Raw genomic sequence first — 27603 nt, forward strand, 5'->3', positions numbered from 1 at the left:
CCCAACACCCCACAGACCAAAAAGCTCAACCCTCACGATTCCAGGCCAGCTCCCACCCTGGGTCTACCTCAGCCCCTCACTTGTGTCTCTTTCCCAACACCCATCCAGACACCCAGTCTTGTAACCCCATTCAGTGCTGGGATTCCCCCTTGGAGCCACACCAGTCCTGCCTCAACCCCTGCCAGTCCTCTTGGCCCCCACGTGTGCATGTGTTTGTACACATCCTCCCATTCTGTATCTTTGCAGGAGTGCAGAGGTGCACAGGTGTAATTCTGCAAGTGCCTGTAAGTGTGGCCACATGGCTACTGTGCCCTAGGACACCCCTTGTCCCACTGACCCTTCCCTAGGGACTCTCTGTGGAAAAGGGAAAGGGTTATCCCCTGTGGGGACCTGTGATGAGGCAGCAAGGGGTGATCCCAGTGTCCCCCCAGAGCCCCATTTGATCTACAAACCTCTACCCCAGACCCACCCTGGATCTTTCCTCCTACATTGTTGACAGCCAGGGCAGTGATTGCGTTAATTGGCATTGGTGGTTCTGAGCAGCCTCACCCAGGACCTCCCCCATTCAGGTCACCTGGGGCAGCTGGGGGGGCTATTTAAGCTCAGGATAAAGGTGCTTCTTGAGTGACCTGTGGCTACAGCCATGACCCCTGGATCTTAGACTGATGGTGACAGCAGCAGTGGCTACGGCTGGTTGGAGAGGACCATCCTGTCTTGGAGCAGTTCCCTCACATCCAGGTTCCGTTGCTCATGGGGGAGTCCTGGGTTGCAGCAAAGCCAGATCCCTGAATGGAAATGGCACTTCATTCATGCCAGCCCACAGCCCAGTGAGAATATCTTGAGGGGGTGAGAGTGGCATTTTCCAGACAGTCCTGTGGTACATCTTGCTGTTCCAGCATCTCCATAGCTGAGATTCTGTTGAAAGGTGCTGCAGAAGAGCATCAGCTGTGCTGATCCATGAGGGAAGGCAGGTTCTTCTATTTTGGGAAGGCTCAGCCATGCTTTTACCTTTGTGTCTGGATCTGCAGAATATCGGTCCCTGCTGTCCCCTACCAGAGCCAGGTCAGGACAGTGGTACCTGCTCTCCTGGCAAGGCAATTCTTTTACTCATGCCTTTGCTGGGGAACCAGCTTGAACTTTTTCATGTGAAAGCTCTTGCTCCTGTGAAAAGTGCCTGGGAAAATAGGCAAGAGGCCCACGCTGAGATGTGGCCTGCTTTTCCCGTTGCTGAGCCCACGTGCCCTGCCCGTGGGCAGGGACAGGCAGAGCGTGGCACGCGCGGGGCCAGGGCTGAGCGAGGAGAGGAGCAGATGGGCTGTGTGGGATGTGAGTGGCACCGGTGCAGCACTCCAGGAGGGCTTCCAGCCTGGCAGGCTGCTGGGGAGAGGCTGGAAAGGGGTCACCCTGGGAATGGCCCCACATATCCCACACCTGTATCTGCACAGTGCCTCACACCTGCGGGAGCTACTTGACTTGGCTGTGGAGTGGGGGGTAGCTCTGTGGGGCTGCCTGGGATGTGGGGTGTGGGAAGGACCATCTGCCCATCCCAGGCAGGAGGAGGGCTGGATTTGTGCCAGCACAGCTGGGCTGTGGGTGGGACAGGGCAATGCTGTGGCTCTGGGCTCTGCATCTCCTTGGGACAGCTCTAGTCTCTGGTTCCCCAAGGGTGCTGCTTGTCACGCATCCCTGAATAGCAGGGGAAGGTACCAAGGACCTGGATGTGAGTGGGCTGGCAATGGAGTGCATAAGAGACCCCCCTCATCCCCTGCCATTGCATGTAGCATCCCCCCTGGTGAGCCAGATGAGCACCCTCCTTCCCCTGGCTCTCATCCCACCTTCCTTATTCGTCTTTTAGCAGCCACGTAATCTCCTTTCTTGCTTCCTTTGCAGCCTTTTGTCCAACACAAAGCCAACTCCACCGGAAAGAAGAGGCTGTGGGGGTGGGAAGCAGGGTGTTCTTCCTGCCCTGGCTCCTTAAACCTGGGCAGCAGCCCCTGGGCTGGGACACCTTGGGGATGATGCAAGGGCTGGAGGCCAGTCATGCCCCCTCAGTGGATGTGGAGCTGGGTAGGAGGCACAGCATCAGACTCCCAGCTGCAGTGGGGTGGGCAGGTTGTGCTACATTGCCCACACTCAGGCTGTGCTGGGAGCTCACCAGTCCCTGCCATGCCCTAGCTCCACACATGGATACTGCCCCTGAGCCCTGCACCCTTGTGGGAATTCGGGTGCCTAGTCCAGGTGCTGTGATGGAGGTGAGAGCTCTTCCTGCAGTCACTGATGGTTCAAGTGGTTTTATGGTGGAAAATCACCCTCTGTGTGTGCAAGTGGCTTGTGGTGGAGCACCTCCTGCCCATGCTCTGCAGGAACCCCAGGCAGCTGGAGCTGCGAACCACCAGGCACTCCCATCCCGTCCAAGGCCTGGCAGGAATGGGGTCAGTATGCTGGCAGGCAGTGACTGGATGTCAGGGAGCTGAAGGGAGGCAGGAAGCACCAGCCACAGGACCCAGGGCTTTCCCTGCTGCACGTCTGGGAGGTAGTGCTATCACCTGGGGCTGGTGCCACAGAGCTGGGGGCTGCCAAGGCATGCCAGGAGGCCAGTGCGGGTGCCTCCATCTGTGCTGCTTCCAGCCCTGCCAAGAAACGTGAAATGGCACTTCTGTTTCACAGCAGTGGCAGCCACTGGGGGCCTCACTGAGCGCCTGCTGTTGGCACTGATGCTCTCCCTGAGTCCCCATCCCAGCACAGGGACTATGTCACTGGTAAGGCTGGGGATGTGCCCACCCCTGACTGTTGCTGCTGACTCTCAGTAGCCACAGTCCAGATGGGGATGCCACTTTGTGTGCTGCCTGTGCTACAGTCCAGGTGTTTTGGAGGAGCAGAGACACACACTGGGCTGGGTACAGGCACTGGGAATGACCTTGTGGGACAATGGTTGTGGTGAAAACTGTCACCACAGGGCAGAGATGTTGGGGGACAGGTGTCCTGCTTGGCAGCTGTCCTGTGGGTGAGCCCAGGGCAAGTGTGCAGGAGTGGCATGCTCCTCATCTTCTGCTGTTCCTGCAGCTGCTGCTGTGGGAAGATCAGGCTGTCCCTGGAGGGACAGTGTCTCCCCCTGGGAAGAAAGACAGGTTGTCATTACTGAGATGAGTTTGTCTGTCTCTGTGCACAGCCTGGGAGATGCCCTGTCAGGGCAGGTGGAAGGAGGATGGCACTGTCCCCATTCCTCACATGAGCTGCCTGGGACACAGCTGTGATCCTGGCATCTGAGCAGATGGAGCAGCCCCAGCACACTGCCTGGGGCAGGGGCTCCACGGAGGGTCCTGCCGAGACCCGGGGGTGACAGGGGAAGAGCAGGAAGCGGGGGGAGCCAACCCTTCTGGGCAAACAGCCCTGCTGGGGTGTGAGGCTCCATCCTCGCCTGTCACCACATATCTGGTCACCATGACAACAGACAGGGAGGCAGGCAGAGCGGGCTGGCAGCCCTGGGGGGAGCGGGTGGAGGCCATGGGCATGGGTTGGCACACAGGGGCACCCTGTGGCTGTCAGGAGGCATCTGTCAGGATGTGTGACATGGAGGGAGGCTGGGCAGTGCTCAGCCCAGGCACTGTGAGCTCCCCACTGTCCTGCCCCTGACCAAATACCCATGAGGGGCACACAGCAGGTTTGTCTGGGGATGTGGGCACTGCAGCGTGGCCGGGCAGCCCCTGTGCCAGCCCTGTGTCAGCCCCTGTGCCAGCCCATGGCGTGGATCTGGCACAGCAAGCTCTGGCTGCTGGTGAGCTGAGGGGGTGAGTCATGCTGCTGCCCGGAGCCATGCCAGGCAGGACTGGCAGCTGGGGCTGCAGCCAGGCCACTGCTGGGCTGGTGGCCTCCCGGGAGTGGCAGGACCCGCGTGGGGCTAGAGTAAGGCTGTGCCCCAGCACCGGGGGGTGGCAGCCTCCCTCCACAAGGGATGTGTTCCCTGCCCTGGGCACCTCTGGGGGCAAAGGGGAGTGGGGGGGGTGCAGACCCCTCTCTAATTGTCCCGTCCTTGTCTGGCTGCTGGGCCCTGGGGAACGAGGTGAGCAGTCTCGGGGAGCAGGGGCACCCCCCGCCCTCCCCGGCCCACGCGCCCACTCGCGCCAGCAGCTCTTGGCATGCAGGGAGTGTGTTCCTGGCAGCCCGGCCCTCTCCCATCTGGTATTTATCTCCTTCCCGAAATCCCTCCTGCTGCGGGGGGGATGCCCGATGCTGGGAGGGGTGAGAGGGGGAATCTGGGCCCCACTGCTCACTCTGCAGCCCAGGGAAGAGGCTGGGCTGAGAAAAAGGCGGGGTGGGGGGAGAGAACTCCCCTACACATCCCCACCCCAAAAAGGCATGTGGGTCCCAGGAGGCCCTATTGGGTCCTCTGGGGCCTCCTGTCTGCTTGCAAGTCCTGGGGGCAACCCTGCCAAGGTACCTTTGCCCCAGGCAAGCTCCCAGCCCAGCTGCAATTGTGGCCACTGCCCTGGGGAGGGGGCACATCATCCCCCTCCAATCCCAACACTGCTGCCTGGCTGACAGTGGCCTGTCAGCACTGTCCCCCACCCCCAAACCCTGGGTGCCCCAAAGCTGCAGGAGCCAGGAGAGCCTGTGGGTTGCCTGGGCAACTGCAGCCAGGCAGTGATGGGGAGCAGTCCAGGGGAGCAGTTGCCATGGAGACCCGAGGAGCACAATCACCTTGGCAACGGTCCTGTGTGTCCTGCCACCCCCCATCCAGGGCTGCATCTGGAGGAGATGCACCTGGGCTCCATTGTCAACCTGGGCCAGCCTCTTGGATGAGGAAGGAGGGGAGGCAGTGGTGCCCACCCCTCCAAGGGGAGAGCCTTGGCTCCCAGCACCCACCCAGCCCCCAGCTGAACGGCGCGAAGGAAGAGGTGAGGCCAAGCTCAGCTCCTTGGCTTTATCACTCACACACCACTGCAAGCCATTCCCACACCCAGTCCTGTCCGGGAGGTGAGCAGGAAAGCCGGGTGCAGTGGGGCTGGACACGAGGGCAGGCTCTGTGGCAACCTAAAGCTGTTCTCCCTGCAGAGAGTGACAGAGGGACACAGCTCCCATCTTGGTGGCAGAGCAGCTGGCAAAGGGACTCATCACTGCCAGCCCCTGGGTGTCCCCAGTGTCATCTGGGCAGTGGCTGTAGGCACACGGATTGGGGTGGCAGGACAAAAGTGGCACCAAGGTATAACACTGCAGTGGGTCAGGGGGGTTTGGGTCTCTGCCACTCCACTGTGCCTGCTGTGTCCCACCAGCCCCGGTCTTGCCCTAATAATCCTCCCCATAAATCCACACACTGGGAAAAAACCACAAGGGAGAAGTCCTGCGTGGCTTTTGGGAGGTCATGGCTCAGAGAGGCACAAGTCCAATAGCTGGCAGCCAAAGTAGTGCCCCAGTGTGGGGTTGGGGTCTCAGCTCCTCAGCTCAGGCATTGTGTAGATTTTCCCCAAGCCTCCACGTTTAGGGGGGGGTCCTTCTGGCAGACAAAGGGAGGATGAGGAGGCTGTCATTTCCCTCCTCCCCAGAACAGATTGAAGGGCACACCAAGACCCCCTCCCTCCAAAAAGGAATTGCACAGCTGCACGTGAGGAGACAGCTGAGATTTCTGAGGGCTCCAGGCTTGGCCTGGTTCACACTGCCCCTCCCTGGGCACCCCCAGGTGCTCTCAGGCCTGGTAGAGGGGCACCACGCGGTCAATGGGCCCCCTGCAGATGGGGCAGAGGCGGGTGGGCAGGGCTTGGAAGCAGCGGAAGCAGCAGCAGATGTGGCCGCAGCCCAGGAGGACGCACTCGCGGGGCCGCGACAGGCACACCACGCACGAGTCCTCGGGCACCCCGTCGCCGCCCTCCTCCCCATCCAACTCCTTGTCCTCCTGCTGCTGCCCGGGGCGGGAGCGGCGGTAGGCGCGGCACAGGGCGTGCAGGAGGACGGCCAGCCCCGCCGCCGCGCACAGCAACGCTGCGCCCTTCCAGAGGCCGCTGGCCGACTCCAGCTCCGATAGCACCGTCTGCCAGTCCCCCAGGCACAGGAAAAACTCGCCTCCCTGGGCCGGCGGCTGCAGGTGCAGGGAGCCGTCGGGCTGCAGGGACAGCTCCCCGATGCCTGTCAGCCCGGCCCCCACCCGCAGCATCTCCTCCGTCTCCAGGATGCCCTTGGGCTTCTCCCCGATCAGGTACTGGCCCAGCAGGTCGCGGAAGCCGTGGGATGGCTGCTGGAACCGCTCGTACACCATCTCCAGGGGCAGGCACACGGCTTGGAGCGGGCTGTCCACACTCACCTGCGTGGCTGCCTCAGGGCCTGGCGAGGCCAGCAGGAAGGGGACGGTGTAGATCTGCTCTGAGAGCACCCGCTCGCTCTCACTCCTGCAAGCACAGAGGGTTGGGGTGTGGAGAATCACAGCATCAGTCAGGCTGACCTCTGAGATCATCATGTTCAACCTGTGACTGAATATCAGCCTGTCAGCTAGACCATGGCACTAAATGCCATGTCCAGTCTTTCCTTAAAAACCGCCAAGGATGTCAACTCCACCACCTCCCTGGTGGCGAAACCTCCTGCTCCCTGGACAGCTCATTCCAATGTCTAATCATCCTCCATGTGAGTTCTTCCTAATCTCTAACCAAAACTTCCCCTGGCACAGCTTGAGGCCATTTCCTCTTGCCTTGTCACTGGTTGCCTGAGAGAAGAGGCTGATCCCCACCTGGCTACAGCCTCCTTTCAGGGGGTTGGAGAGAGCAATAAGGCAACCCCAGAGTCTCCTCCAGGCTAAACATCCTCAGCTCCCTCAGCTGCTCCTCATCAGACATGTGCTCCAGCCCTTCACCAGCTCTACTGCCCTTCTCTGGACCTGCTCCAGCAGCTCAATGGCCTTCCTGAGTTGAGTGACCCAGAACTGGACCCAGGACTTGAGGTGTGGCCTCACCAGTGCTGAGTACCAGGGGATGATCACTGCCCTGCTCCTGCTGGCCACAACACACAGAAGCTCTGAGCTCTCAGGGCTGAGTTAAGCATAGGGACTAAAGTCTTGAACTAAGTTATTTTCTGCCTCTCACGTGGCCCCAGATGACGGGGTCTGGACTCGCTGCTGCAAGCCCCCTCCTGCAGCCCCTTCCCATCACTCACCAGCTCCGGGCCAAGCTGTTCCAGATCAGCCGATGCTCCTTCAGCTGCAGTTTCTGGATCACGCCCTGCAGCCCCTCATGGTAGTGGCTGGTCAGTGCAGCCTGGGCTGGCAGCACTATGCCTAAGGACAAGGGATGTGTCACGGCCAAAAGAGATCCTGGCCCTTGTCCCTCGTGCAGGGCCACAGGGTGTCCTTACCTTCCAGGGCAACATAAGGCAGGCACCGCCCCTCAGCTGCAGACACCAGGGCTGGCAAATTGTCATCGACCTGGAGCTTTGGGGCCTCCTGGAAGAGCATGGACTCAGTGTGAGCATGGGCAGGGACAGGACAGTGAGTAGGCCAAGAATGGCTCTGTGGAGACCTCTGGCCTGCAGGATGTGGCCTGCTCAGATCTGCATGTCATGAAGTCACCAGAGGATGGAGCAGGCTGCAGGCATGAGTGTGTGCACCCAAATCAAAGCGTGGAGGGCAGTAGGGAAGAGACAGTGGGCGGGAAAGAGCATCTAAGAGACAGGGCTACCTGTATGCGTGCCACGACTCTGGATTTCCTCCTGTACAGGTAGTAGAAGAGGCCAGAGAAGGCGAGGCTGGAGCCCAGACACAGCAGCTCCCCTGGAGTGATGTGTTTGTCCATGGTGCCAGGCTTGGGCGACAACGCCTGCAAGGTGAGCATGTTGTCTGGGGAATGGGGCCGTGTCACCCATGACAGGGACATCCCACTGCCCCTGTTCCGAAGGCAGGGGTGTCCCTGGATCCCTGTCCCCAAGGCAGCGCTTTGTCTCATTGCCCCTGACCCCAAGGCAGGGATGCTCCTCCGCCCTTGTCCCCATGCTCTGCCGCCCCAGGGCCAAGCCTGCCCACGGCCCCAGAGGGGGCAGTTCACCTCCAGCACCCACAGGTGCCCGGTACCCGGCTCGACCCTGCATCCCGGGCCCAGCCGGGGCCCAATCCCGCACCCGGGATCGGGCCGAGGCCTAGCGCCCGTGACGCAGCCCGGGACCTGGCCCAGGCTCCCACCCGGGTCCGGTCCCCCGATCTGTCCCGGCCCAGCCCCCGGCTCGGTCCCGGCCCGGCCCCGCCGCCGCGCCCGGCCCCGATGCCCCCGTACCCCCGAGGCGCACAAGGCCCGGACCCTGGCCCTACCGCGCTTCCGGCTGGGAAATGTAGTCCAGCTCTCGCGGTGAGGCGCCGGCCCTGCCGTGACCGAACTACTCCTCCCAGCATTCCTCACGCTGAACTGCAGCTCCTGTCGTGCCCTGCGTCGTCCGCAGGCATAACCACAACTCCCAGCAGCCTTTGCGAGCGGCTCTGTCCGCGGCCGAAGCGTCCCGCGGGGTCTCGGTACCGGGAGTTCGGGACACCCCGGCGTGGGGCTGGGGCCGCGCTGTGCGGGGCGGGACCGGCCGGGGCGGGCCCTGGGAGCTCGGAGTGAAGGCTCGGGGCAGGCGGGGAACTCCCGTGGCTCTGACTGGTCCCCACCAGCCTTGCAGTTTTCTTCCCCACACCTCGCTTCCCTCACTCGGGGAATGTCCCCCCAGACACGCCGCCCCCGCTCCCCTCCCTCGGCGTGTCTCACCGCTCACGCGAGCCCAGCCCTGCAGTCTCCCCCCACAGCGGTCCGGATCCCCCTCTCCCCCCGCCCCGGTACCGCCAAGGACCCGGAGCTGCTGGAGTAAGTGGAAACTGCTTTTAATCGTTAAATAAACTCGGCGACAGCCACCCACAGCTGAAGGCACCAGAGTCCCCGCTGCCGCCCGCTGGTCCCAGCAGAGGTGGATGGGGAAGCCAAGCTGGAGTGGGAGGGGACAGGGGAAGCGCGGAGCCGGGTGGCCCCCAGCCTCCATCTCCGGCAGGTTGAGGGGGCAGGAGCAGGGGGATCGTGGCTCTGATGCTTTCCCCGGGACCCCTTTGACCTGCCCGCCTGAGGGGGGGACGCAGCGCAGGGGCCACTGAGCTGTGCCCGACTCAAGCACATCAAGGCTGGGGGGCAGAACTGCGTGTTGGGGGTGCTACAGCCTCTCTGCCGGCCGTGTCCAGCCCGAAGCCGTGGATGGGGCTGCGGTGGGTGCCTGGTGCGGGGCCGTGTGTGCCGGGGAGGGTGCAGAGGGGGGTGTGCAGTGTGAGCACAGGAGGGGCACTGCGCTCTGCCCGTGGCCAGCTCCGGCAGCCACTGAGGTCTGGGGAGGGGGAGCACAGCAGAGTATCGTCCCCTCTGCCCCCAGCACCCTCCCCGTCCCTACCACACCTCACAGTGCTTGCCGGGGTTCATGGGGGAGCCCAGGGGGCAGCCGAAGTGTTCGATAAAGTCCCGGGAGTTGCTGAGGGTGCCGATGACACGGTACTTGTCGGGGCTGTGCGGGTCGGTCACCAGCCCTTCGTGGGAGCTCTCGGGTGTCCGGACGGAGCACCACACCTGGCGGAGCGGGAGCAGCCTCAGGGATGGGGACCGAGCACCCCCCGGTGCGGGATGGGGAGCTGCGGGGTGGGTCCGAGCAGCCACGGAGGCACGGGAAGCCCATCATCCTGCTCCGCCCTACCTGCGCAAAGCCCACGAAGAAGAGCTGGTGGTTGGTGAGCCCCAGGGCGGGCAGGCGCTTCTCCTCCCCGTTCTTCTGCAGCCAGGACTTGTAAGCCTGCGGGAGAGCCGGCCTGAAGCTCCGGGAAGGGACAGACAGGGACGGGGGTTCGTGTCCCCTCCGGATGGCGGCACTCACGTTGTAGGCTGCCTTGAGCCCGCCGTTGTCGGCGATGTTCTCGCCCAGGGTCTGCCGCCCGTTGACCTTCTCGCTGTGGACGGTGTAGCGGCCGTACTGCTCCGTCATGCACGCCGTCCGGTTCTTGAAGGCCTCCAGGGAGGAGTTCTGCCACCACGGCCGCAGGTTTCCCTCTTTGTCATATTCCCGTCCTGCAGGACCGAGCTGTGGGTTGGGGTGGGACCAGGGGAAGCCGACCCACTGCAGCTCCTCTGCTGCAGGGGGTCCCAAAGCAGAATGGGGTGCGGTGGGGGAATGGGCACCGGGGGATGCCGGGGGTACCTCGTACCTTGGGCCCAGTCCCAGGGGGGAAGGTATCCCCCAGCCCCTGCTGTGGGCAGGCTCTGCCTGGGGCTCAGCCATTCACTTGGGTCCCCAGGCATCCCCCAGTGCATTCTTGCTAAGCCAGCCCAGATCCATGACCCCAAATTCCCTCAGTGACCCCATGTTGGCTCCGGGGCTGTGATGAGGGTGCAAAGCAGAGTGGATGCGAGAGGAACCCATCCCACGCCCGGGAGGGAGGAGGATGAGGAGGGGGCTGGGGCTGCAGACACTGTGTCCTCACCAAGCGGATGAAGCGAAAGCTGCACAGAGAAGCCGGGGGAAGGTATCGGCAGGTGCCACCTGGGGAGACAGGACGATAGAAGGGGGTGGCCAGGGGGGCACAAGCACACATGATGCAATGGATGGCAAAGCGGGACCCCTGTGCACCCAGGGCACCTCTTTCCCATGCCAGGGGCAGGGGCTGGGGGGGGACAGGAAGGTGACAGGGGTCAGGGCCAGCGCTGCCTGTAGGCTCTCACCTTGGTCATCAAATGCATGGGTCAGCTCATGTCCCATCACCACACCGATGCCACCGAAATTAAGGGCTCTGTGGGGCCATGGGAAAGAACCAGGTAAGCACAGGATGTGTTAATGATGCCATTGCGGCCACCCCATCTCTGTCTGGACACTCAGTGACACTCTATTCCAGCTGGGACCCAGCTGGGAATCACTTCTGTTGGGGACACTGGTGGCCCTAAGGGGACTCAGGCTGTCTTGACTGCAGCATGTAAAACCCTGAGAGACACTCAAGCCCTTCAGGGCTTTTATTTGTCACTGTGGGGGGACTCTGTGGCATGCTGACCCTGATCCAATCCCTGGCTCCAGGAGGTGTCCCCCGTGCCAGACTCACTTGGGGTGGTTGCGGGCGTAGAAGGGAGCCTGGAGGATCCCAGCAGGAAAGACGATCCCGTTCTTGGTGGGCAGGTAATAGGCATTGACAGTCTGTGGGGTCATGCTCCACCTGGGCAGGGAGGTGGGACAGGGCACAGGCAGGGGTGTGTCCCTGTCACCCCAGCCCCAGCCCCCTCCTGTGCCACTGCTCACCACAGGGCCCTGCCCAAGGCTGACACTTTTGCCCCCATCCTGTTACCAAGGACTTTGCGTGGGGATAAGCTACAGCTACCACAGGTGACCTGTGCTACCACAGGTGACCTGCTGTGCTGTGCTACCCCACGAGGGTGACCTCCTCCCCACTGAACCAGCACCATCCAGGCACCGAGGATCACTCCCTCCCCTCCTCCCACCCAAGCCCACCCCTTACTGGTCGCGGTTGGGGGGTTTCCGGAGCTGGTCAGCCATCACTTTGGCAGAGAAGTTGTAGAAGTTGAGCATGTTTTGGAAGAAGGAGTCCTCAGAGACCTCGTACTGGTGAGGAAGAGGAGGGATGAGGACAGGTCCACTGGGGTGGTTCCCCACACCCTGGCCAGGATGAACTCAGTACTTGGGTGGCTTTGCACAATGTCCCAAATAGGGGCATCGCTCGACAATGGGGCCCTCTCAATCTTGGCATGACCAAGCTTCTCCCCCACAAGCCAGGTGCCCCCTACCCCATCATAGACATCGTCCAGCTCCTTGTTGTCCAGAATGAAGTCAGGGAAGCCAATCATGTCGTAGATAGCATCCGCCTGCATGGGGAGAGGCCCCAGCAGTGAGACTGTGGAGCTTACATGGATAGGGCAAGGTTTCCCATCCACTTCCCTCCCTGGGGTCACCTTCTCCTTTGCAGCCTGCCTGGTCTTCTCATCCATCCAGTCCAGCTGGTCCAGGGATACCTCGAAGGCTGCACGGATCTCGCTGATCATCTCCTCAGCCTGGGGAGGGGAGGGAATGAGGGCCCCCTACCCCCCACAATGCCTCGGTGGGGACAGGGTGGACAGGGTACAACCTCCCCAGGGCTAGGGGCCCCATTTTCCAGCTCCCTGCCTTCCAGCCCTGGGGCTTGGGTGGAATTGGGATTCCCACAGATGGTGATGGGGAGGGAGGGGATGGGGACAGAAGTATTCTCACAATGGCCTTGCTGTCCCGGTCAAAGGTGGCTTTGACGAAAAGGGAGCCCAGTGCAAAGCCCAGTGTGTCATCCGTGTTGGAGATGCAGGTTTGCCAGCGGGGTGTGCAGGACTGTGGGAGCGAGATGAAGGTCAGTGAAACCCTCATCCCACTCCCCTGCTCCCCTGCTTTCACCCAGCCTGGCTCTGCCTCGTCAGAGGGGAGATAGGCAGCAGCAAAACCCCCATCTCAAAAGATAATCCCTGAGTTCCCATTGAATCATCCAGGTCTTAGCATCTCAAGGGCATCTGAAGGACAGAGGAGGTCCTGGCTGCTTCCAGGCTGAGTGTGGAGGGGTCTGATCCCAGGGCCCTCTGTTACCTTCCTGGTGCCATAGAGTGTCTCCAGCAGTCTCTCCTGGGCTGTCTCGAAGCGCTGGTCCAGGCTGGAGGCCGTCTTCTGCACCAGGTTCCAGATCAGGTAGTTGTTCAGGATGCTGCAGGGGTAGAGAAGATGCTGCAGCTCACCACAGTCTACGACTTCAAGACACTGATGAGCCCAAAATGTGTCCCTGCCGTGGGGGGCACAGCCAGGGATATGAAGGAGCCTCACCTCCTGTCAGTGTCATTGATGAGCTCAGAGACCTGCTGAAGGTAGGTGTCCCCATACACCACCACAGGCTCCGTGTCTGCCAGCTCCAGTGGGGCCAGGGCGTAGGAAAGGTAATCCAGCCAGTCAATGGCAGGGGCCAGCACCTGGAGGGGACACAGGAATGTGGCACCAGGGGCTTGGCATGGCTGTGCTGCATCCTGCTCAGCATGCTCGGTTCCTGGGGCAGGAACTGTGTTTTCTGGGAAGGACCCAAAAGTCCCTCACCACTCCAGATCCTTCTCTGCACCCTTAATGCTCTTAATGCTGCAGGACAAGGAGGGGACCCCTGGACCCCACAATACGAGGTGGCATCTTCCCCCAAATGGTAACAACTGGGGGGATGGGCACTGCTCTTCAACACCCAGTGCATGTCCCACGGCAGATGGGGCTGTCCAGGGTGTCCCAGAGTGAGGACAGCAATGGGCACGGACCCCTTGGTGCCCTCTGGACAAGTTCCCATATATCCCAGAAGGGTCTCCCCAGGCTGCTCTGGGCCATGCCCACCTGCAGCTCAGCGATGCTCATCTTGTGGTAGATCTTCTCATCATCCCGCCGCTCAGCCTGGGGCACAGTGATGTTGGCCAGCTGGGTTTCAAAGTCCAGCACCTGCTGCATCTGGAGGCGGGTGGGCTCCAGGGTGCCCCCCAGCAGTGTGCCCAGCTCCACCATGTAGTCCAGGTAAGCTGCCAGAACCTGTGGAACCCCAAGCCCTGCCTCAGTGCCAAGCACAGCTCATCCCACCTCCCTGGGGTGGGCCCCCAGTGGAGATGCCAGGTGTGTCCCAGTGCTGCTCGCACCCCAGTGCCATGGGTTTCCCCTGACTGCTGTTGGCAGCATACCCAGCAGCCAGCCTCACCCTCTCGTTGGCAGTCTTGTTCAGATAGTAATCCCGGGATGGGAGGAAAAGCCCCGACTGGTCCACCTGTGGGGAGACAGGGACAGCATAGACATTCTGGTGTCCCCTGGTGTCTGCCACCCCTGGGGGCCAAGGTGCCAACCTGGATGACATTGCTGTTGGAGCTCTTGGAGTCTGCACCCACATACACCGTGAAGAAGGGGGTTGCCCGGTATGTGCCTGATACGCTCTTGAGTACCTCCATGAAGCTGGTTTGGTTCCAGGAGCCAGTGATGTTCCATCCCCCAATCTGCCAGCAGACAGACCCAGCACCTCAGGGAGGGATGGGGTGCATCCCCAAGGTCTGCTCCCTCCCCAGTTATGTAAAGAGCTAAGCAGGAAGTGTGCTGGCTTGAGCCCTGGCAGCTCACGTGTGGGTGTGTGCCCACCTTGTCGATGAGCTCCATAAGGGGCTGGGAGCCCAGCTCCTCTATCCTCTGCTCCTTGAGGCAGGACAGGTAGTACCGCTGTGTCTTCCGCTCTGCCTCGCTGCTGGAGTTGAAGGTGGTGTTTTCTGTGGGAGGCTGTGGGTCAGCCCCAGTGACACAGGGGTCACCCCCTCAGTGTCTGTGACCCCTTGGTGCCCACCTAGGAGATGCTTCATGATGGCCTGGTTCTGGTCCCAGATGCTGTTGAAGGTGCTCCACTTGGAGCGCCCGTTGGGCAGCGGGTTCCTCTTAATCCAGCCCCCGCACGAGTACTGGTAGAAGTCCTGGCACGGGTCCGTCTCTGTATCCAAGGCCTCCAGGATCTTGCTGGCCACCCGGACACAGGCATCCGTCAGGCAGGTGCTGTGAGAGGGATCTGGCAGGGAAGGCATGCCTGGGGCTGGGCGAGTGTACTGGGGGAAACCGAGGCACGGAGCGGGGCCAAGCCCTGTCTGTACCCCAGGATGGGCAGAGTACCTGGAGCAGGTACCCTGGGCTGACCCATCACTCCTCATCCTCCCGTGTCCTCCCAGGTGTGGGGATACCACTGCCAAGTCTCCCTACCTCTGCGGTACTGAATGGCCAGAGTGACGACGGCGACACTGAGCAGCAGGGCCAGGGAGACGGCGACGGCGCAGAGCACCAGCTCCAGCTGGCTGCGCGAGGCCAGGCGGCTCAGCAGCGTCCCCGGCCCCTTCCGGAACCCCACCTGGGCAGGAGGAGCAGGACCTGCCATCGCACCGTGGGGGGCTGAGCATCACTGCCCCCCTTCCCTTCCCCCACTCCCCAGTGCCTGGCGTGGCTGTATGAGATGTGGGGACTTGGGCATCCCTGCCCCACCAGCCCTGGCGAGCTGGTGGTGGGTGATGGCAGCCCCCCCAAGCCACAAGGAAGGACGATCGTCCAGGCACACTCAGTGCCTCATTTTGGCTGACTCCCAGCACATCCCTGGGGACAGCCATGTCTGGCTTGGCTCCCAACCCTGCTCCCACTGCCCACTTGGTTGCAGGCAGGCCCCAGAGGGTGAGGGTGGGGGCTAGAGATGATGGAGAGGGGAAGGATGGAGCAGCCGGGGCAGAGCTCACCTCCACGCTGTCGGGAGAGGTGCTGCCATCCCCCGCGGGCTCTGGCCCCTCCTCGTCCTGCAGCGTGGCACGCTTGTAGTTGGGCATCTGCTGAGGGAGGGAGCAGGCTGGGGCAGGGGCGTGGGGGTAGCTCTTCCCCGCCCTGCCACACCCTCTGGCTCTTGTGGCAGGGCCGAGTGCCTGCTCAGTGAGTACACAGCCAGGCTGAGGCAGCCCCTGACCCCCCTCAGTGTGCCTGGGCCTCCCTCAGAGGTTGTCCCCAGCCCTGCGTGGCCCTGGAGAGCACAGGGAGAGCTGCTAATGAAGGATTTGGGGGCCGTCACCGGAGCATCCCTCTGCATAGCCATGGCATCAGCCCTGCCGACAGGTGACACATCGCCACGGAGACATGGTCCCCGTCACCAAGCAACGGTTTCCTAGTGCTGCTGTCTCACCCCTCCTCCCCTGACTGGAACTTTCCATGCAGATGTGCACCGGTCTGAAACATCTGGAAGTGCTTCCAGCCTCATCATAGCTCTGGGGGTGACCAGGATGCAGGACAGAGTGTGCAAGGGGAGAAGGGGCACTGCAGTGTGTACCAGCCAGCAGGACAGGGTCCCCCGTACTCCTGGCCTTGCCAGGCAGCTTGCACAGATCCAGTCGTGAGGGCTGCTGAGGGCTCAGCCAAGGGGGAGGTGGTGGAGTTGAGCCAGCAGCATTGGAGGGGGGAATAAGCTAGAAGAAAATGATGGAGATTTTGGTGGAAGAGAATCAGCAATGCCGCTGGTTGTGAGCTATCCTCAGGCTTCAGAGCGAACGCCTGGGTGGGTTGCAGCTCACCCTCCATTCTATGCTGCAGACTAAAGTGAATGCCCAGCCTGCAGGGCTGCTGTCACAGGCCGGGAAGGAGCTGGGGTGGGATGGATGATGGGCAGGGGGGAAAGCAAGGAGAGTGCCTCATGCCCAGCTCTGCCCGCTGCCACACTGCTGGGATAGGGAGGGGGCATCGCCAAGGGCTGCAGCAGGAGGATGGGATTGGCAGGAGATGGCAGGAGCCCCCTACCGGGTCGGGCTCCTGGAAGGTGCTGGCATTAGGAAGGATTGCTCAGCATCCTGAAGGCCCCCCCACCACCCCAGCTCTCCTCAACGTGCTTCTTTCTGCTCCTGGGTGGTCCTCATCCTGGGCAATAGCCAGCACCCCTTCTCCAGCATCTTCTGTGGCATCCTCAAGGCAGGAGCCTATTTCTGGGGCTCCTCCTACCCCCTCTGTAGGGCTGAGACGCATGGGGACAGGGCCCCCTGCCCCCTCCAGAGGTGCTGTCTTGGGGTTCACCCTATGAGCAGCATTACTGTACTCGGTGGAGTGGGGTTTGTGGGGCCATGCCTGAACCACCCCAGTTCCCTCTGCCCAACCCCAGGCAGGGATTTGGAGGGGGTCCTTCTTCCACCACCATGGGGGACAGGGACCCTCTAGCCACTCAGTTCCCTTAGCCCCGACACCAAGCAGCCCCTACATCCCATAGGCTCTCGCCGCCCCCCGTAATCCACCAGTCCCCCCCGCCCTCCCTCCCTCCCTCCCTCTGGTTCCCGAAGCCCCCGCAGCCTTTCCAGCTCCTTGAGTTCTCCAGCCCCTGGGCTCTCCTGTGCCCCGACCCCCTCCTGTCCCCCTCGCCGAGCCCCCCGCCGGTGCCCCCCGTCCCCCCTCCTCCTGCCCTCCTCCCTGCCGCGCCGCTGCCCCGGGCACTCACGGCGTTTCCAAGCTCCTGTAGGGCCACGTTCATCCTGGCCATCCCGGGCCGCCTCCTGCCTAGCTCCGCTCCCCGCCCGGGCCGCGCCGGGCCCCCGCCGCCGCCGCAGCGCCGCCTGCCTCCGCCGCCGCCATGGCCCGCACCGGGCGCCGCGCCGCCGCCAAGACCGGCACCGGGGCTGGGCAGGGATGGGGCCGGGCGGAGATGGGGCCGCGCCGGAGGGATGGAGCCGCAGGGGCTGAGACCGGCGGAGCGCGGACCGCAGGCACCGGGCGGGGGCGACGGGGCCGGCGGCCCGGGGGGGGGCTGGAGCGGGGACCCCGGTGCCCAGCCCAGTGGCACCGCTCAGCTCCGCTCGGCCTGGCCGCCCAGCAGGGTGACCGCCGTGCGCACTGGAGGAGCTCGGCACCGGTATCTGCACTGCCGCTTGCACCCCCTGAGAGCCGCAAAGACACCCGCAGCCTCCCTCAGCGGCACCGGCACCGGCACCGGACCGGTGCCCTCACCGGCACGGGCAGCAGAACCCGGGCTCACATCCGGCTGCCCGCAGCGGGCCCCGGCACACGGGGACACAAGGACCGGCTCCTGTCTTCAGCGCTCAGGGGGCACAGCAGCGCCGCACGGTACCGGTCACCGGCAGCGGCCGGTAATGGTGCACAGCGGCAGCAGCACGCCGTGCTCCGGCACGCGGGCACACGCCCGCGCAGCACCCGCACAGGCGGATGGATGCACACACGCACACCGACACCCCGTCCCCGGTACCCAAAGGACGGCACCCCGATGGCACCTTAGGCCCGTGCCACCGCGCACGCACCGGGGGCGCACAGCCGTGCTCAGAGCCTTGGCAGTGAGCAAGGAGAAGGCCGGGGCTGTGCCCAACTTCACATCCTGCCTCGATAGTTCCCAGCGCTGTGTGACCGCCTGTCCGGGACAGGGCGTCCCCGCAGGTCACCCGCCCGGTGCCCGGGGTGCCGCTGTTCCGGGGATGGAAGCGCTCCCCGGGGTGCCGCTGTTCCGGGGATGGAAGCGCTCCCCGGGGTGCCAGGGGGACAGGGTGAAGGCAGCGCCACCTGGCCCAGCTGCGGAGCCGGGGACACAGCACGGAGGGTGTGTGTGAACACAGGGACTGGGGCACCAGGCTGCCCACGGGTGTCTGTGACGTGGGGGTCGCCGCAAGCCTGCCAACAATGCTGCTTCACTCTCCCAGCTCGGGTGGCAGCGTTGCCCCTGCCAGGGTGGTGGAGCCCCGTGTCCCCAGCTGCCAGTGCAGCAGCCGGTGTCAGCGTCAGTGCCGGTGCCACTGTTGGTGCCAGTGTCAGTGTCAGTACCGGTGTGTCAGTGTCGGTACCGGTGTCAGCGTCAGTGCCGGTGCCATTGTTGGTGCCAGTGCTGGTGTCAATACTGGTGTGTCACTGTCGGTACCGGTGTCAGGGTCAGTGCTGGTGCCAGTGCCGGTGTCGGCGTCGGCATCAGTGTCGATGCCCGTGTCAGTGTCCGTGTCAGTATCGGTGTCGGTGTCATTGTCAATGTCGGTACTGGTTTCAGCGTCAGTGCCGGTGTCATTGTCGGTGCTGGTACCGGTTTCAGTGTCAGTGTCGGTGCCGGTTTCAGTTTCGGTGCTGGTGTCAGTGTCGGTTTCAGTGTCGGCGCCGGTACCGGTTTCAGTGTCAGTGCCGGTACTGGTGCCGGTACCGGTTTCAGTGTCAGTGTCGGTGCCGGTACCGGTTTCAGTGTCGGTGCCGGTGCCGGTGCCGGCGTCCCCGCCCTTGGCCCCGCCCCCGGCGCGCGGCCGTGCCGTCACGGCGTTGCGCAGGCGCGGTGCGGCGGAAGCGCGGCCGGGTGAACATGGACGCGGGCGGTGGCGGCGGACAGAGCCGGGTGCAGGGCGGCCCCGGGGCGGGCGGCGACGAGAAACCCACGCCGCCTTGGGGCCGGGACCGCCGGGACCCGCCCTCCGGGCCCGAGAAGGAGCAGGAGCTGGTGAGTGCCGCTGCGCCGCAGGCCGCAGCTGAGTCACGGCCCGTTCGGGCCGCGTCACCGGCGGGGCAGGACGTCATCCCGCGTCACGGGGCTGGCCGGCATCCCTCCGGGAGCGGGACGTCATCCCGCGTCACGGCGGCGGCCAGCATCCCTCCGGGGACTCCCTCCAGCGTGGGCATGTGACGGCAGCGAGGGGTTCCCCCCGGCGGGGCCCCGGCGCGTCATGGGGTGCCCGCGTGACGCCATTGAGGGCTCCCATTCCTGGGCGGGGGGCTCGGCGGCCTCAGAGGAGCGTTGGTGGGGGAAGCCGTGGTGTAACCGGGGGGGTGTGTGTGTGACACTATGGAGGCACTATGGAGGGATCCCCGCTTTGCCCGGCATGGCGGTGACCTTGGCTCTGGGGGTCCCCGTGGGCTGGGGGACACAGTCTGTGGGTCAAGAGGCTGCTGTCAGTGGGGTGCCCCGCTGGGCTGTGACCTGACGTGCTCCTCTCTGTGGGGTTGTTTTCATACAGCACAGAATAATAGGGGAGGTGCATCTCACACTCCAGGAATGGGTGGTTTCTTAGGGAAGGTATCCTCAGTAATGTGAGCATTGCTCCATCCTGACAGCACTGGGGCAGGGTGGTGCCCTGAGCAATGAGTGCATCACTTTGTCCTGGTACCCCTGTGGCTTGGGGTGACATCCCTGCCTCTGTCACACTGAGACTTCCTGTGCTCTGCACCCTTAACTCTGCTTTCTCCTGTGCATTTCGGCAGTCTGAGGAGGACAAGCAGCTGCAGGATGAGCTGGAGATGTTGGTGGAGCGCCTGGGGGTGAGTCTGTGCTGTGTCCCTCAGCAAGATGTCCTGGCCAGGATTTGACTCTGTCTCTTGCATGGCTGTTCCTCGTGCGGTGGAAATGGGGGATTTTACCTTGAGTGGGGTGGGCCCCTGCTTGTCTGCTGTGATCTGTCCCCCAGCCTTGTTGCCTGTCTGACCTGTGCCCAAGGGACCTCTGTGTCCCTGATGTGAGAGAAGCTTTCTAACCTGCTGTGCCCTCCTTTTCCAGCTCTTGGGCTGAAGGAGGCAGCCCAGGGTGGGGGACTATTCTGCTAAGAGCCATGGCTGTGTTTGGGGGGGCTGGTGAGGTGGTGGCTCAGGAACCAGCCCCTGACAGGCAGCTTCCCTCTGCAGGAGAAAGACACGTCACTTTACCGCCCAGCCCTGGAGGAGCTGAGGAGGCAGATCCGCTCTTCCACCACCTCCATGACCTCCGTTCCCAAACCCCTCAAGTTCCTACGGCCCCATTATGGCAAGCTGAAGGAGATCTATGAGAACATGGCTCCAGGAGAGAACAAGGTAGAAACTCTTGGCTCCACCATCCCATGTGACTGAGGGGACAGTGCTGGGGCAGGCAATCACAGAGCCCTCTGGACCCTGGGATCTTACAGCACTCTCTGTGACTTGCTCCAGAGGATTATAACTTGTCAGGACGGTACTTTTGCCACCTGTGGTGGTTTGCAGGCACAGGGAGGGTGTTGTGTCCCTGGCTGCCCCTGGTTCTCTGTGCCTGGCCTGTGTCTGGAGCTCTGCACTCTTTCTGCAGCGCTTTGCAGCAGACATCATTTCTGTCCTGGCCATGACCATGAGTGGGGAGCGTGAGTGTCTCAAGTACCGGCTGGTGGGCTCCCAAGAGGAGCTGGCATCCTGGGGGCATGAATATGTCAGGTAAGCCTGTGGGGGACCAGAGGGGATGGATAAGGGCTCAGGGGAATTTCCTGGAATGCTTTAGCTCTGGCCTGACTGGGATGTGTCTTGACTAGCTGGTCATGTGTTCAGCTGCCACTATCACACCTGCACATGTGTCACTTCATGCTCTATTCATGATAGTTTTCTGGCTGCAGAGGTCTTGCTGCTGTGGCCTCTGAAATATCTGGTCTTAACCCCATTTCTCCTATAAGGTCTGCAGAATGCAGAACCTCCGTAAACAGCACACAGCCCTGGCTAACTGGGAGCAGCTGCTCCCTATTCTCATGGCTCAGCGAAACTGATTTTTGTAGTGGTGATGTCCCTTTGTTCCTGCAGGCACTTGGCAGGAGAGGTGGCCAAGGAGTGGCAGGAGATTGATGAAGCTGACAAGGCTCAGAGGGACACGCTCCTCACCCTGGTCAAGGAGATCGTCCCCTACAACATGGCCCACAACGCAGAGCACGAGGCCTGTGACCTGCTCATGGAGATAGAGCAGATGGACATGCTGGAGAAGTACATCGATGACAATGCCTACTCCAAAGTGTGCCTCTACCTGACCAGGTGAGGGGGCTTGGCAGGCTGAGGTGCTGGCTGGGGCCTGATCGCTGTGGGGCCAAGGTTGCCTGATCTGGTTGTCACCCTCACGTCTGTCTCCTCCTTAAGCTGTGTGAGCTACGTCCCAGAGCCCGAGAACTCGGCTCTCTTGCGCTGTGCCCTGGGCATCTTCCGCAAATTCAATCGCTACCCTGAAGCCCTGCGCCTGGCTCTGATGCTCAATGATGTGGAGCTGGTGGAGGACATCTTCACTTCCTGCAAAGATGTGTAAGCAGAGATGTTCCCTGCCCTCTGCAGCCTTTGCTCATCCTGGTAGGGCAAGACTCCCCATCTGGGCAGAGATAGGTTGGATCTGTCACTGTTAGAGGTATCTGAGGGTTTGGATTGAGACTCCTGTCCCTGAAATGAGGATGGGCAGGAGTGGGTCATGTCTGTATGCCCTGGGCAGGGCAGGTTGGCTCACTGCTTGGTGAACCTGTGTTTGTCCTGGGGCTTGCTGGGTTCTGGGCACTCAGGAAACCCCTCCCCTCTGCACAGAGTTGTCCAGAAGCAGATGGCCTTTATGCTGGGTCGCCATGGGGTCTTCCTGGAGCTGAACGAGGATGTGGAAGAGTACGAGGACTTAACAGAGATCATGTCCAATGTCCAGCTCAACAGCAATTTCCTGGCCTTAGCCAGAGAGGTGAGCATCTCAGCTGGGTAAAGCACCCTGGGCTACCTCTAGCTGTGGCTGCCCTGGCTGCCAGGCTCTGTGGCAAGATTTGAGAAGAAATCCATCATCCCTATGATTTGGGCCAGACACCTCCTGGAGAGGTTGCCATTGTAGGATGTGCTGGCCAGGAGGTAACCCCCTTCTCCCTTGTCTTTGCAGCTGGACATCATGGAGCCTAAAGTGCCAGATGATATTTACAAAACCCACCTGGAGAATAACCGTAAGGGCTTGTGTTGTGGCTTTTATGGTCCCTGCCTGTGTGGAGTTCTTGAGGCTGCCAAGCACTTCTGAGCCTGTGTGGTCAGATGTGTATCTGAGGTGGGCAGATGGCCTGCCCATGGTCTCTGGCCTGTGCATTTGGGTTTCTCCTTCCTGCTGGTGATGAGACAAGTCCTCATACCCCTACAGTGTGGGATGGCTGCATGTTGAGGGCTGGCAGGGCTTCTGTTGTTGCTTTCCTCACCGTGTCATCGTTCCACAGGGTTTGGGGGAAGTGGTTCCCAAGTGGACTCAGCCCGGATGAATTTGGCCTCGTCCTTTGTGAATGGCTTTGTGAATGCTGCCTTTGGACAGGACAAGCTGCTGACAGATGATGGCAATAAATGGTTGTACAAGAACAAGGATCATGGTGAGTTAGCTGGCTGGGCAGGGCTGGAGGTGCCTCTAGGCTTGGGGTTACCACCCTGTCCCTTTTGGGGTAGGGGTGCCTGAGCTGGCCTATGTCCCTGGCTACTGCAAGCCCCAGACTGGGCACATCATTTGAGGCCTGATGAGGGCCTTTCTTCCCTGCAACCACAGGGATGCTGAGTGCTGCAGCCTCGCTGGGCACAATCCTGCTGTGGGACGTGGACGGGGGGCTCACACAGATCGACAAGTACCTGTACTCCTCCGAGGATTACATCAAGGTCAGTGACAGATCGTGGCTCTGTGTCTGCATGGGGCCATGAGCTGAGTGTGCAGCTGGCTGAGGAATGGTCCTTGCTTTGGTCCCCTGTGCAGCTCAGCTCCTGCACAGAGAAGGGTTGGATGCCCTGTGTCCCAGGCTTTTGAGCAGCTCACAGTGAGGTGCTGGTCTCTTGGGGACTGCCTGAAGCACCTGTGGGGCTCTCCTTGTCACAGAGCTATGAGCTTTGGATATCTCAGCTTGATCCAGAGTGGCATTGCCCACTTCATACCAACTTGCCCATCCCGGGTAGTGGGTGTGATGTGTGAGGTGACATCAGTCACTGGCTGGCAGGGAGTTTTGTGTGTTGGTGGCTAGTGTGTGATGGTGCTTCTGCCTTGCAGTCTGGAGCCCTCCTGGCCTGTGGCATCGTCAACTCAGGGGTGAAAAATGAGTGTGACCCTGCCCTGGCCCTCCTGTCTGACTATGTCCTCCACAACAGCAACACCATGAGGATTGGAGCCATTTTTGGGTAAGGGCCTGGCCCCAGCCTCCCTGTGCTGCACAGGGTGGTGCAGCTCCTCCCTCACACCCCCCTGGACTCTCTGCAGGCTGGGACTGGCTTATGCAGGCTCCAACCGTGAGGATGTCCTGACTTTGCTGTTGCCTGTGATGGGAGACTCCAAGTCCAGCATGGAGGTAGGGCACGAGGCAGGGTTTGCCTGTGATTCCTGCTTCCCCATCCAGTGCCCCAGAGCTCCTGGGAATACAGGCACTGACTGCAGCCATCTTGAGCTCCAAGAGCAAGGCCACATGTCCCTGCTCAGCACTGTGCTGTGCCAGAAGAGCATGGCCCTATTTTCCTTAGCTGAGCTGCTGCCACAATGGCATTGCAGTGGATTTAGGAGGGTAGGAAACCATCAGGTTTTCCAGTAGCCTAGATTTTCATAGGAAGTGGAGACCAAGGGTACCTAGTGCTATAGGCCAGCTTACTTTGAGCTGTCCCTGTGTATGACATGGCTCTTTCCTCCTTCCCTAGGTGGCTGGTGTGACTGCCCTGGCCTGTGGAATGATATCAGTGGGCTCTTGCAATGGGGATGTCACCTCGACTATCCTCCAGACTATCATGGAGAAATCAGAGACAGAACTGAAGGACACCTATGCCCGGTGGCTGCCACTTGGCCTGGGCTTGAACCACTTGGGTAAGGCTGGGCAGTGCCAGTGGCTCACGGGGTGGGAGCTTCCCTCCATGCTGTCCTTTAACCACTATGCCTTCCTTGACAGGGAAGGGAGAGGCAATTGAGGCCATCTTGGCAGCACTGGAGGTGGTGTCAGAGCCATTCCGCAGCTTTGCCAACACGCTGGTGGATATCTGTGCTTATGCGGGTGAGTTGGGCTGGTTGAGGTGAGGGGAGGCAGGAGCAGGTCCAGGGTCCTCTGCTTGCTGATCCTGGCCCTCCACTTTCTGCCCAGGCTCAGGGAACGTCTTGAAGGTGCAACAGCTCCTGCACATCTGCAGTGAGCATTTTGACTCCAAGGAGAAAGAGGAGGACAAGGACAAAAAGGACAAGAAAGAGAAGGAGAAGAAAGAGAGCTCAGCTGACATGGGTGCTCACCAGGTGGGGAAATATGGGCTGGGGTTTGTGTTCCTGGAGCAGGAACTGGCTTTGGAAGGGTTCCTAAGGCCCTTCCCCCTAGGCCTCGGGTGGGCACAGAGGCTTAAGAACTTGGGTGTTGGGCTGGGTGCTCCCTGCCCAGTGCTCAGGGCCTGTGTCCCCCCCTGCAGGGCGTGGCGGTGCTGGGGATCGCGCTCATTGCCATGGGCGAGGAGATCGGGGCAGAGATGGGCCTGCGCACGTTCGGCCACCTGGTGAGTGTCACCAGGGGGACAGCACAGAGCTGGGAAGGGACCTCAGAGTAGAAACTGGGTATTGCCTGACATCTCAGTAGACCTTGCTGCGCTTGGTGGTCTGAGTCTAACACCCACCTCCCCTCTGTGCAGCTGCGGTACGGGGAGCCCACCCTTCGCCGTGCCGTGCCCCTGGCATTGGCTCTTATCTCAGTCTCCAACCCCCGGCTCAACATCCTCGATACCCTCAGCAAGTTCTCCCATGACGCTGACCCCGAGGTCTCCTACAACTCCATCTTTGCCATGGGCATGGTGGGCAGTGGTAAGCCTGGGGATGGCCTGGTTTGGGATTTGCTTGGGGGGAAAGGTGAGAGACCCGTGCCTTGTACACTACTCTGCCTGTGCCTCCTTGTTCCCAGGTACGAACAACGCCCGGCTGGCAGCAATGCTGCGGCAGCTGGCCCAGTACCATGCCAAAGACCCCAACAACCTCTTCATGGTGCGGTTGGCCCAGGTGATGATACTGTGCTCACTGCTTGTGTGTGGAAGGGGAAGTTTGGGGTCCCTGCCCTGGGTGTGGGAGGAGAGTGGTGTCCTGGGGGTGTCACCCTCTCCTGAGGGTAGGGCTGGGAGTCCCAGGTTCCTCCATCACTCTTTCATGTACTTTCTCTGCCACACCAGGGCCTGACTCATCTGGGCAAGGGGACACTCACCCTATGCCCATACCACAGCGATCGCCAGCTCATGAGCCAGGTGGCTGTGGCTGGGCTGCTGACCGTCCTTGTGTCCTTCCTGGATGTGCGCAACAGTGAGTGCTGCTGGCTCTGTCCCCCCAGTTCTCTCTGCCCTGCAGCATGGGCATTGCTCAGCCCCTTTATTTCTGTCTTCCCTCCAGTTATCCTGGGCAAGTCCCACTACATTCTCTATGGCCTTGTTGCTGCCATGCAGCCCCGCATGCTGGTCACCTTCGATGAGGAGCTGCGGCCTCTGCCCGTGTCGGTTCGGGTAGGACAGGTAAGGGACAGCCAGGGCTGGGGAGGGGCTGTGCTGATGTCCCTCTGTGTCCCTGGCATTGATCTCACTCTCTCTCTCTCAGGCTGTGGATGTGGTGGGCCAGGCAGGGAAGCCCAAAACCATCACTGGCTTCCAGACTCACACAACCCCAGTGCTGCTGGCACACGGAGAGCGGGCAGAGCTGGCCACAGAGGAGCACGTGCCTGTGACGCCCATCCTGGAGGGATTTGTTATCCTACGCAAGAACCCCAACTACGACGTTTGAGCCAAGGGGAAGCTGGGGGGTGGGTAGGTGGTTTGGGAGGGGAGGGGAAAACCCTAGTTTGTTTTTGTTACTGAGAGTCAAGGAAATAAACTATGTGGAGACTAGTGCTGCCCTCTTTTCCTTGCCTGGGAGCGTGGGCTGGGCTCTTAGCCCTCGTTCCTCCTCCCTACTTCCCCGACGCACCGCAGCTCCTCGGCTGGTGCCCAAGGCTACCCTGGTGACACCTTTAAGTAGAAAAAGCAGAGGCTTCATCAACGAGTCCCGTGATTCTTCTGCAGGGCTCGGGAGAGCAGCACACCCGGTGCGTCGGCCGGTTGGTGACTGGGGCTCAGCATACTCTGAGTGGATTGCCTAAAGCGCAGAAACAGGAACAGATGTTTAGAGTTGCACCAGAAAGTGAGACTGGAGCAATAACAACTGCTTCTGTATGCTACTCAATGTTCACCTTGCCCAGCTCACCTTGACTGCTGATATCCAGCTTTACCTCCTAAAAAGAAAAAGAACAGAGCTGTAACAGAGTCACACTTTACACTCCCCCTGCAGAGACAAACAGTGACTGACCTGCTCGGGGGAACCTCCTCACCCGGGATGGGTGGATGGATTATGCCCTGGATTTTATCCTTCTGCATCTGAAAGAAAGTGAGGACAAAAGTCAGAGGGCTGCAGGATAACTTCACAGCTCCAAACATCTTGTGTCTATCTAGGAATATCATCTGGAGTCTGGCAACACCCCACAAACTGCAAGTCCCTATTGCAGCAGCCTCTGTGGCAGGGCAGAGCAGCTCCGGCACAAATATGTGCAGACACCCATGACACACAACCTGACAAATGGGGGGACGTTAAACATGACACATTATGCTTGTGGTGAGGGCCTTGAGGGGAAAAGGCAAAAGGGCCCCCAAAGACGCACTAGGTAACACGGTACACTGGACAACACGACATGGACTGGAACTGTTCTGCGCTGCCCGCCTGAAAGCTACCATCAAAAGTAGAGCCTCTCCCTTTAGCTGTCCTAAGAGGCCCCTTCCCCAGAAGATTACTTTTCCTTCTGCTAATTTTTAAATCTGTCCCAGGAACTCCCAACCCACTACTCTCCCATTATCCCATCTCCAGGCCGTGGCCCTGACTTATCTTTTGGATGATCAGTGATGTGGATCCACATTGCACCTGAAATGAGTCTGCCTCAGAGGGCCCCGTGATCGCCCGTTACCCTCTCGGTCAGCTACAATAAAGAAAACCAAAACCAGAGTACAGAGTTATGTGGGCCAAATCCCAGCAAGTCAGCTACTTGCCCTCTCCTGAATGTGCCTGGCTCCTTCAGGCTCCAGCTTCATCCTGATTCCAAGGCTGTGGCCATTATTATTATTATGAGTGGCACCTGGGTTAGAGAAAGGCAAAGTTAAATGGCATTCCTGTGAGTGCAGTGGATGACCTTGTGTGCTGTAAGACATGTGAATGCCTCTGCTACGCTTCTAAAAAGCCTTGGGGGTGGGGGGGCCTCAAATAAGCACCCTTTCTCACCCTGCTGCCTTCAAAACCACCCCCCCATCAATAACTCCTAACTGGATACCTGCTCACCCTCCCTCTCCTAGTCACAATCCTCAACTCACCTGAAGCCTCAATCTCAAACA

At 61.2% G+C, this 27603-nt stretch overlaps 3 protein-coding genes across 7 annotated transcripts; 1 reads left to right on the forward strand and 2 right to left on the reverse strand.

Annotated features, from left to right (window-relative positions):
* Positions 1–4907: 4907 nt before the first annotated feature.
* LOC118690404 (mitochondrial ubiquitin ligase activator of nfkb 1-A-like) lies at positions 4908–8131 on the reverse strand. The gene is made up of 4 exons (XM_036389254.1): positions 7656–8131; positions 7333–7420; positions 7135–7255; positions 4908–6377 (listed from the first exon to the last, which is right to left on the reverse strand). Exons 1-4 carry the CDS (start codon positions 7917–7919, stop codon positions 5681–5683), a joined length of 1170 nt encoding a protein of 389 aa, XP_036245147.1. The 5' UTR covers positions 7920–8131; the 3' UTR covers positions 4908–5680.
* Positions 8132–8808: 677 nt separating this feature from the next.
* On the reverse strand, positions 8809–17105 carry ECE2 (endothelin converting enzyme 2). Of its 4 annotated transcripts, none has more exons than XM_036389084.2 (19): positions 16985–17105; positions 15258–15344; positions 14737–14881; positions 14333–14548; positions 14134–14258; positions 13848–13994; positions 13706–13771; positions 13354–13542; positions 12811–12953; positions 12580–12694; positions 12220–12330; positions 11925–12023; positions 11760–11837; positions 11474–11577; positions 11063–11173; positions 10692–10759; positions 9850–10040; positions 9673–9768; positions 8809–9548 (listed from the first exon to the last, which is right to left on the reverse strand). In XM_036389084.2, the coding sequence occupies exons 1-19, from the start codon at positions 17024–17026 to the stop codon at positions 9372–9374; spliced, it is 2310 nt and encodes a 769-aa protein (XP_036244977.1). In that variant the 5' UTR covers positions 17027–17105; the 3' UTR covers positions 8809–9371. The 4 variants fall into 4 exon arrangements, with proteins under 4 accessions (XP_036244977.1, XP_036244978.1, XP_036244979.1 ...); XM_036389085.2 differs by having other exon boundaries at positions 14333–14535; positions 14737–14901; positions 16985–17100; XM_036389086.2 differs by lacking the exon at positions 12220–12330.
* A 1708-nt stretch (positions 17106–18813) lies between these two features.
* On the forward strand, positions 18814–26077 carry PSMD2 (proteasome 26S subunit ubiquitin receptor, non-ATPase 2). 2 transcript variants are annotated; one of them, XM_036389016.2, is made up of 21 exons: positions 18814–18964; positions 19723–19779; positions 20140–20304; positions 20552–20673; positions 21031–21255; positions 21358–21516; positions 21787–21931; positions 22121–22181; positions 22443–22589; positions 22760–22866; positions 23249–23376; positions 23456–23543; positions 23884–24046; positions 24129–24230; positions 24318–24463; positions 24631–24714; positions 24847–25015; positions 25113–25207; positions 25375–25501; positions 25589–25707; positions 25790–26077. In XM_036389016.2, exons 1-21 carry the CDS (start codon positions 18830–18832, stop codon positions 25970–25972), a joined length of 2727 nt encoding a protein of 908 aa, XP_036244909.1. In that variant the 5' UTR covers positions 18814–18829; the 3' UTR covers positions 25973–26077. The 2 variants fall into 2 exon arrangements, with proteins under 2 accessions (XP_036244909.1, XP_036244910.1); XM_036389017.2 differs by lacking the exon at positions 18814–18964 and adding an exon at positions 19239–19261.
* The last annotated feature ends 1526 nt before the right edge of the window (positions 26078–27603 follow it).

The sequence above is a fragment of the Molothrus ater genome, chromosome 10, assembly GCF_012460135.2.
Source record: "Molothrus ater isolate BHLD 08-10-18 breed brown headed cowbird chromosome 10, BPBGC_Mater_1.1, whole genome shotgun sequence".
Classification (NCBI taxonomy): Eukaryota; Metazoa; Chordata; class Aves; order Passeriformes; family Icteridae; genus Molothrus; species Molothrus ater.

Bases quoted from the DNA above. Each gene is read 5' to 3' on its own strand.
- LOC118690404 (XM_036389254.1), bottom strand. From the start codon at position 7,919: ATGAGACAAAGCGCTGCCTTGGGGACAGGGATCCAGGGACACCCCTGC. The intron at 7,421-7,655 runs GTAGCCCTGTCT...ATGCTCTTCCAG, and splicing joins GAGTCGTGGCACGCATACAG to GAGGCCCCAAAGCTCCAGGT. The intron at 7,256-7,332 runs GTAAGGACACCC...CCTTGTCCTTAG, and splicing joins GCCTTATGTTGCCCTGGAAG to GCATAGTGCTGCCAGCCCAG.
- ECE2 (XM_036389084.2), bottom strand. From the start codon at position 17,026: ATGGCCAGGATGAACGTGGCCCTACAGGAGCTTGGAAACGCC. The intron at 12,954-13,353 runs GTGGGCATGGCC...TGTCCCCTCCAG, and splicing joins TGAGCATCGCTGAGCTGCAG to GTGCTGGCCCCTGCCATTGA. The intron at 10,760-11,062 runs GTGAGTCTGGCA...ATGGCCCCACAG, and splicing joins TACGCCCGCAACCACCCCAA to AGCCCTTAATTTCGGTGGCA.
- PSMD2 (XM_036389016.2), top strand. From the start codon at position 18,830: ATGGACGCGGGCGGTGGCGGCGGACAGAGCCGGGTGCAGGGCGGCCCC. The intron at 20,674-21,030 runs GTAAGCCTGTGG...TTGTTCCTGCAG, and splicing joins TGGGGGCATGAATATGTCAG to GCACTTGGCAGGAGAGGTGG. The intron at 22,867-23,248 runs GTCAGTGACAGA...TCTGCCTTGCAG, and splicing joins CCTCCGAGGATTACATCAAG to TCTGGAGCCCTCCTGGCCTG.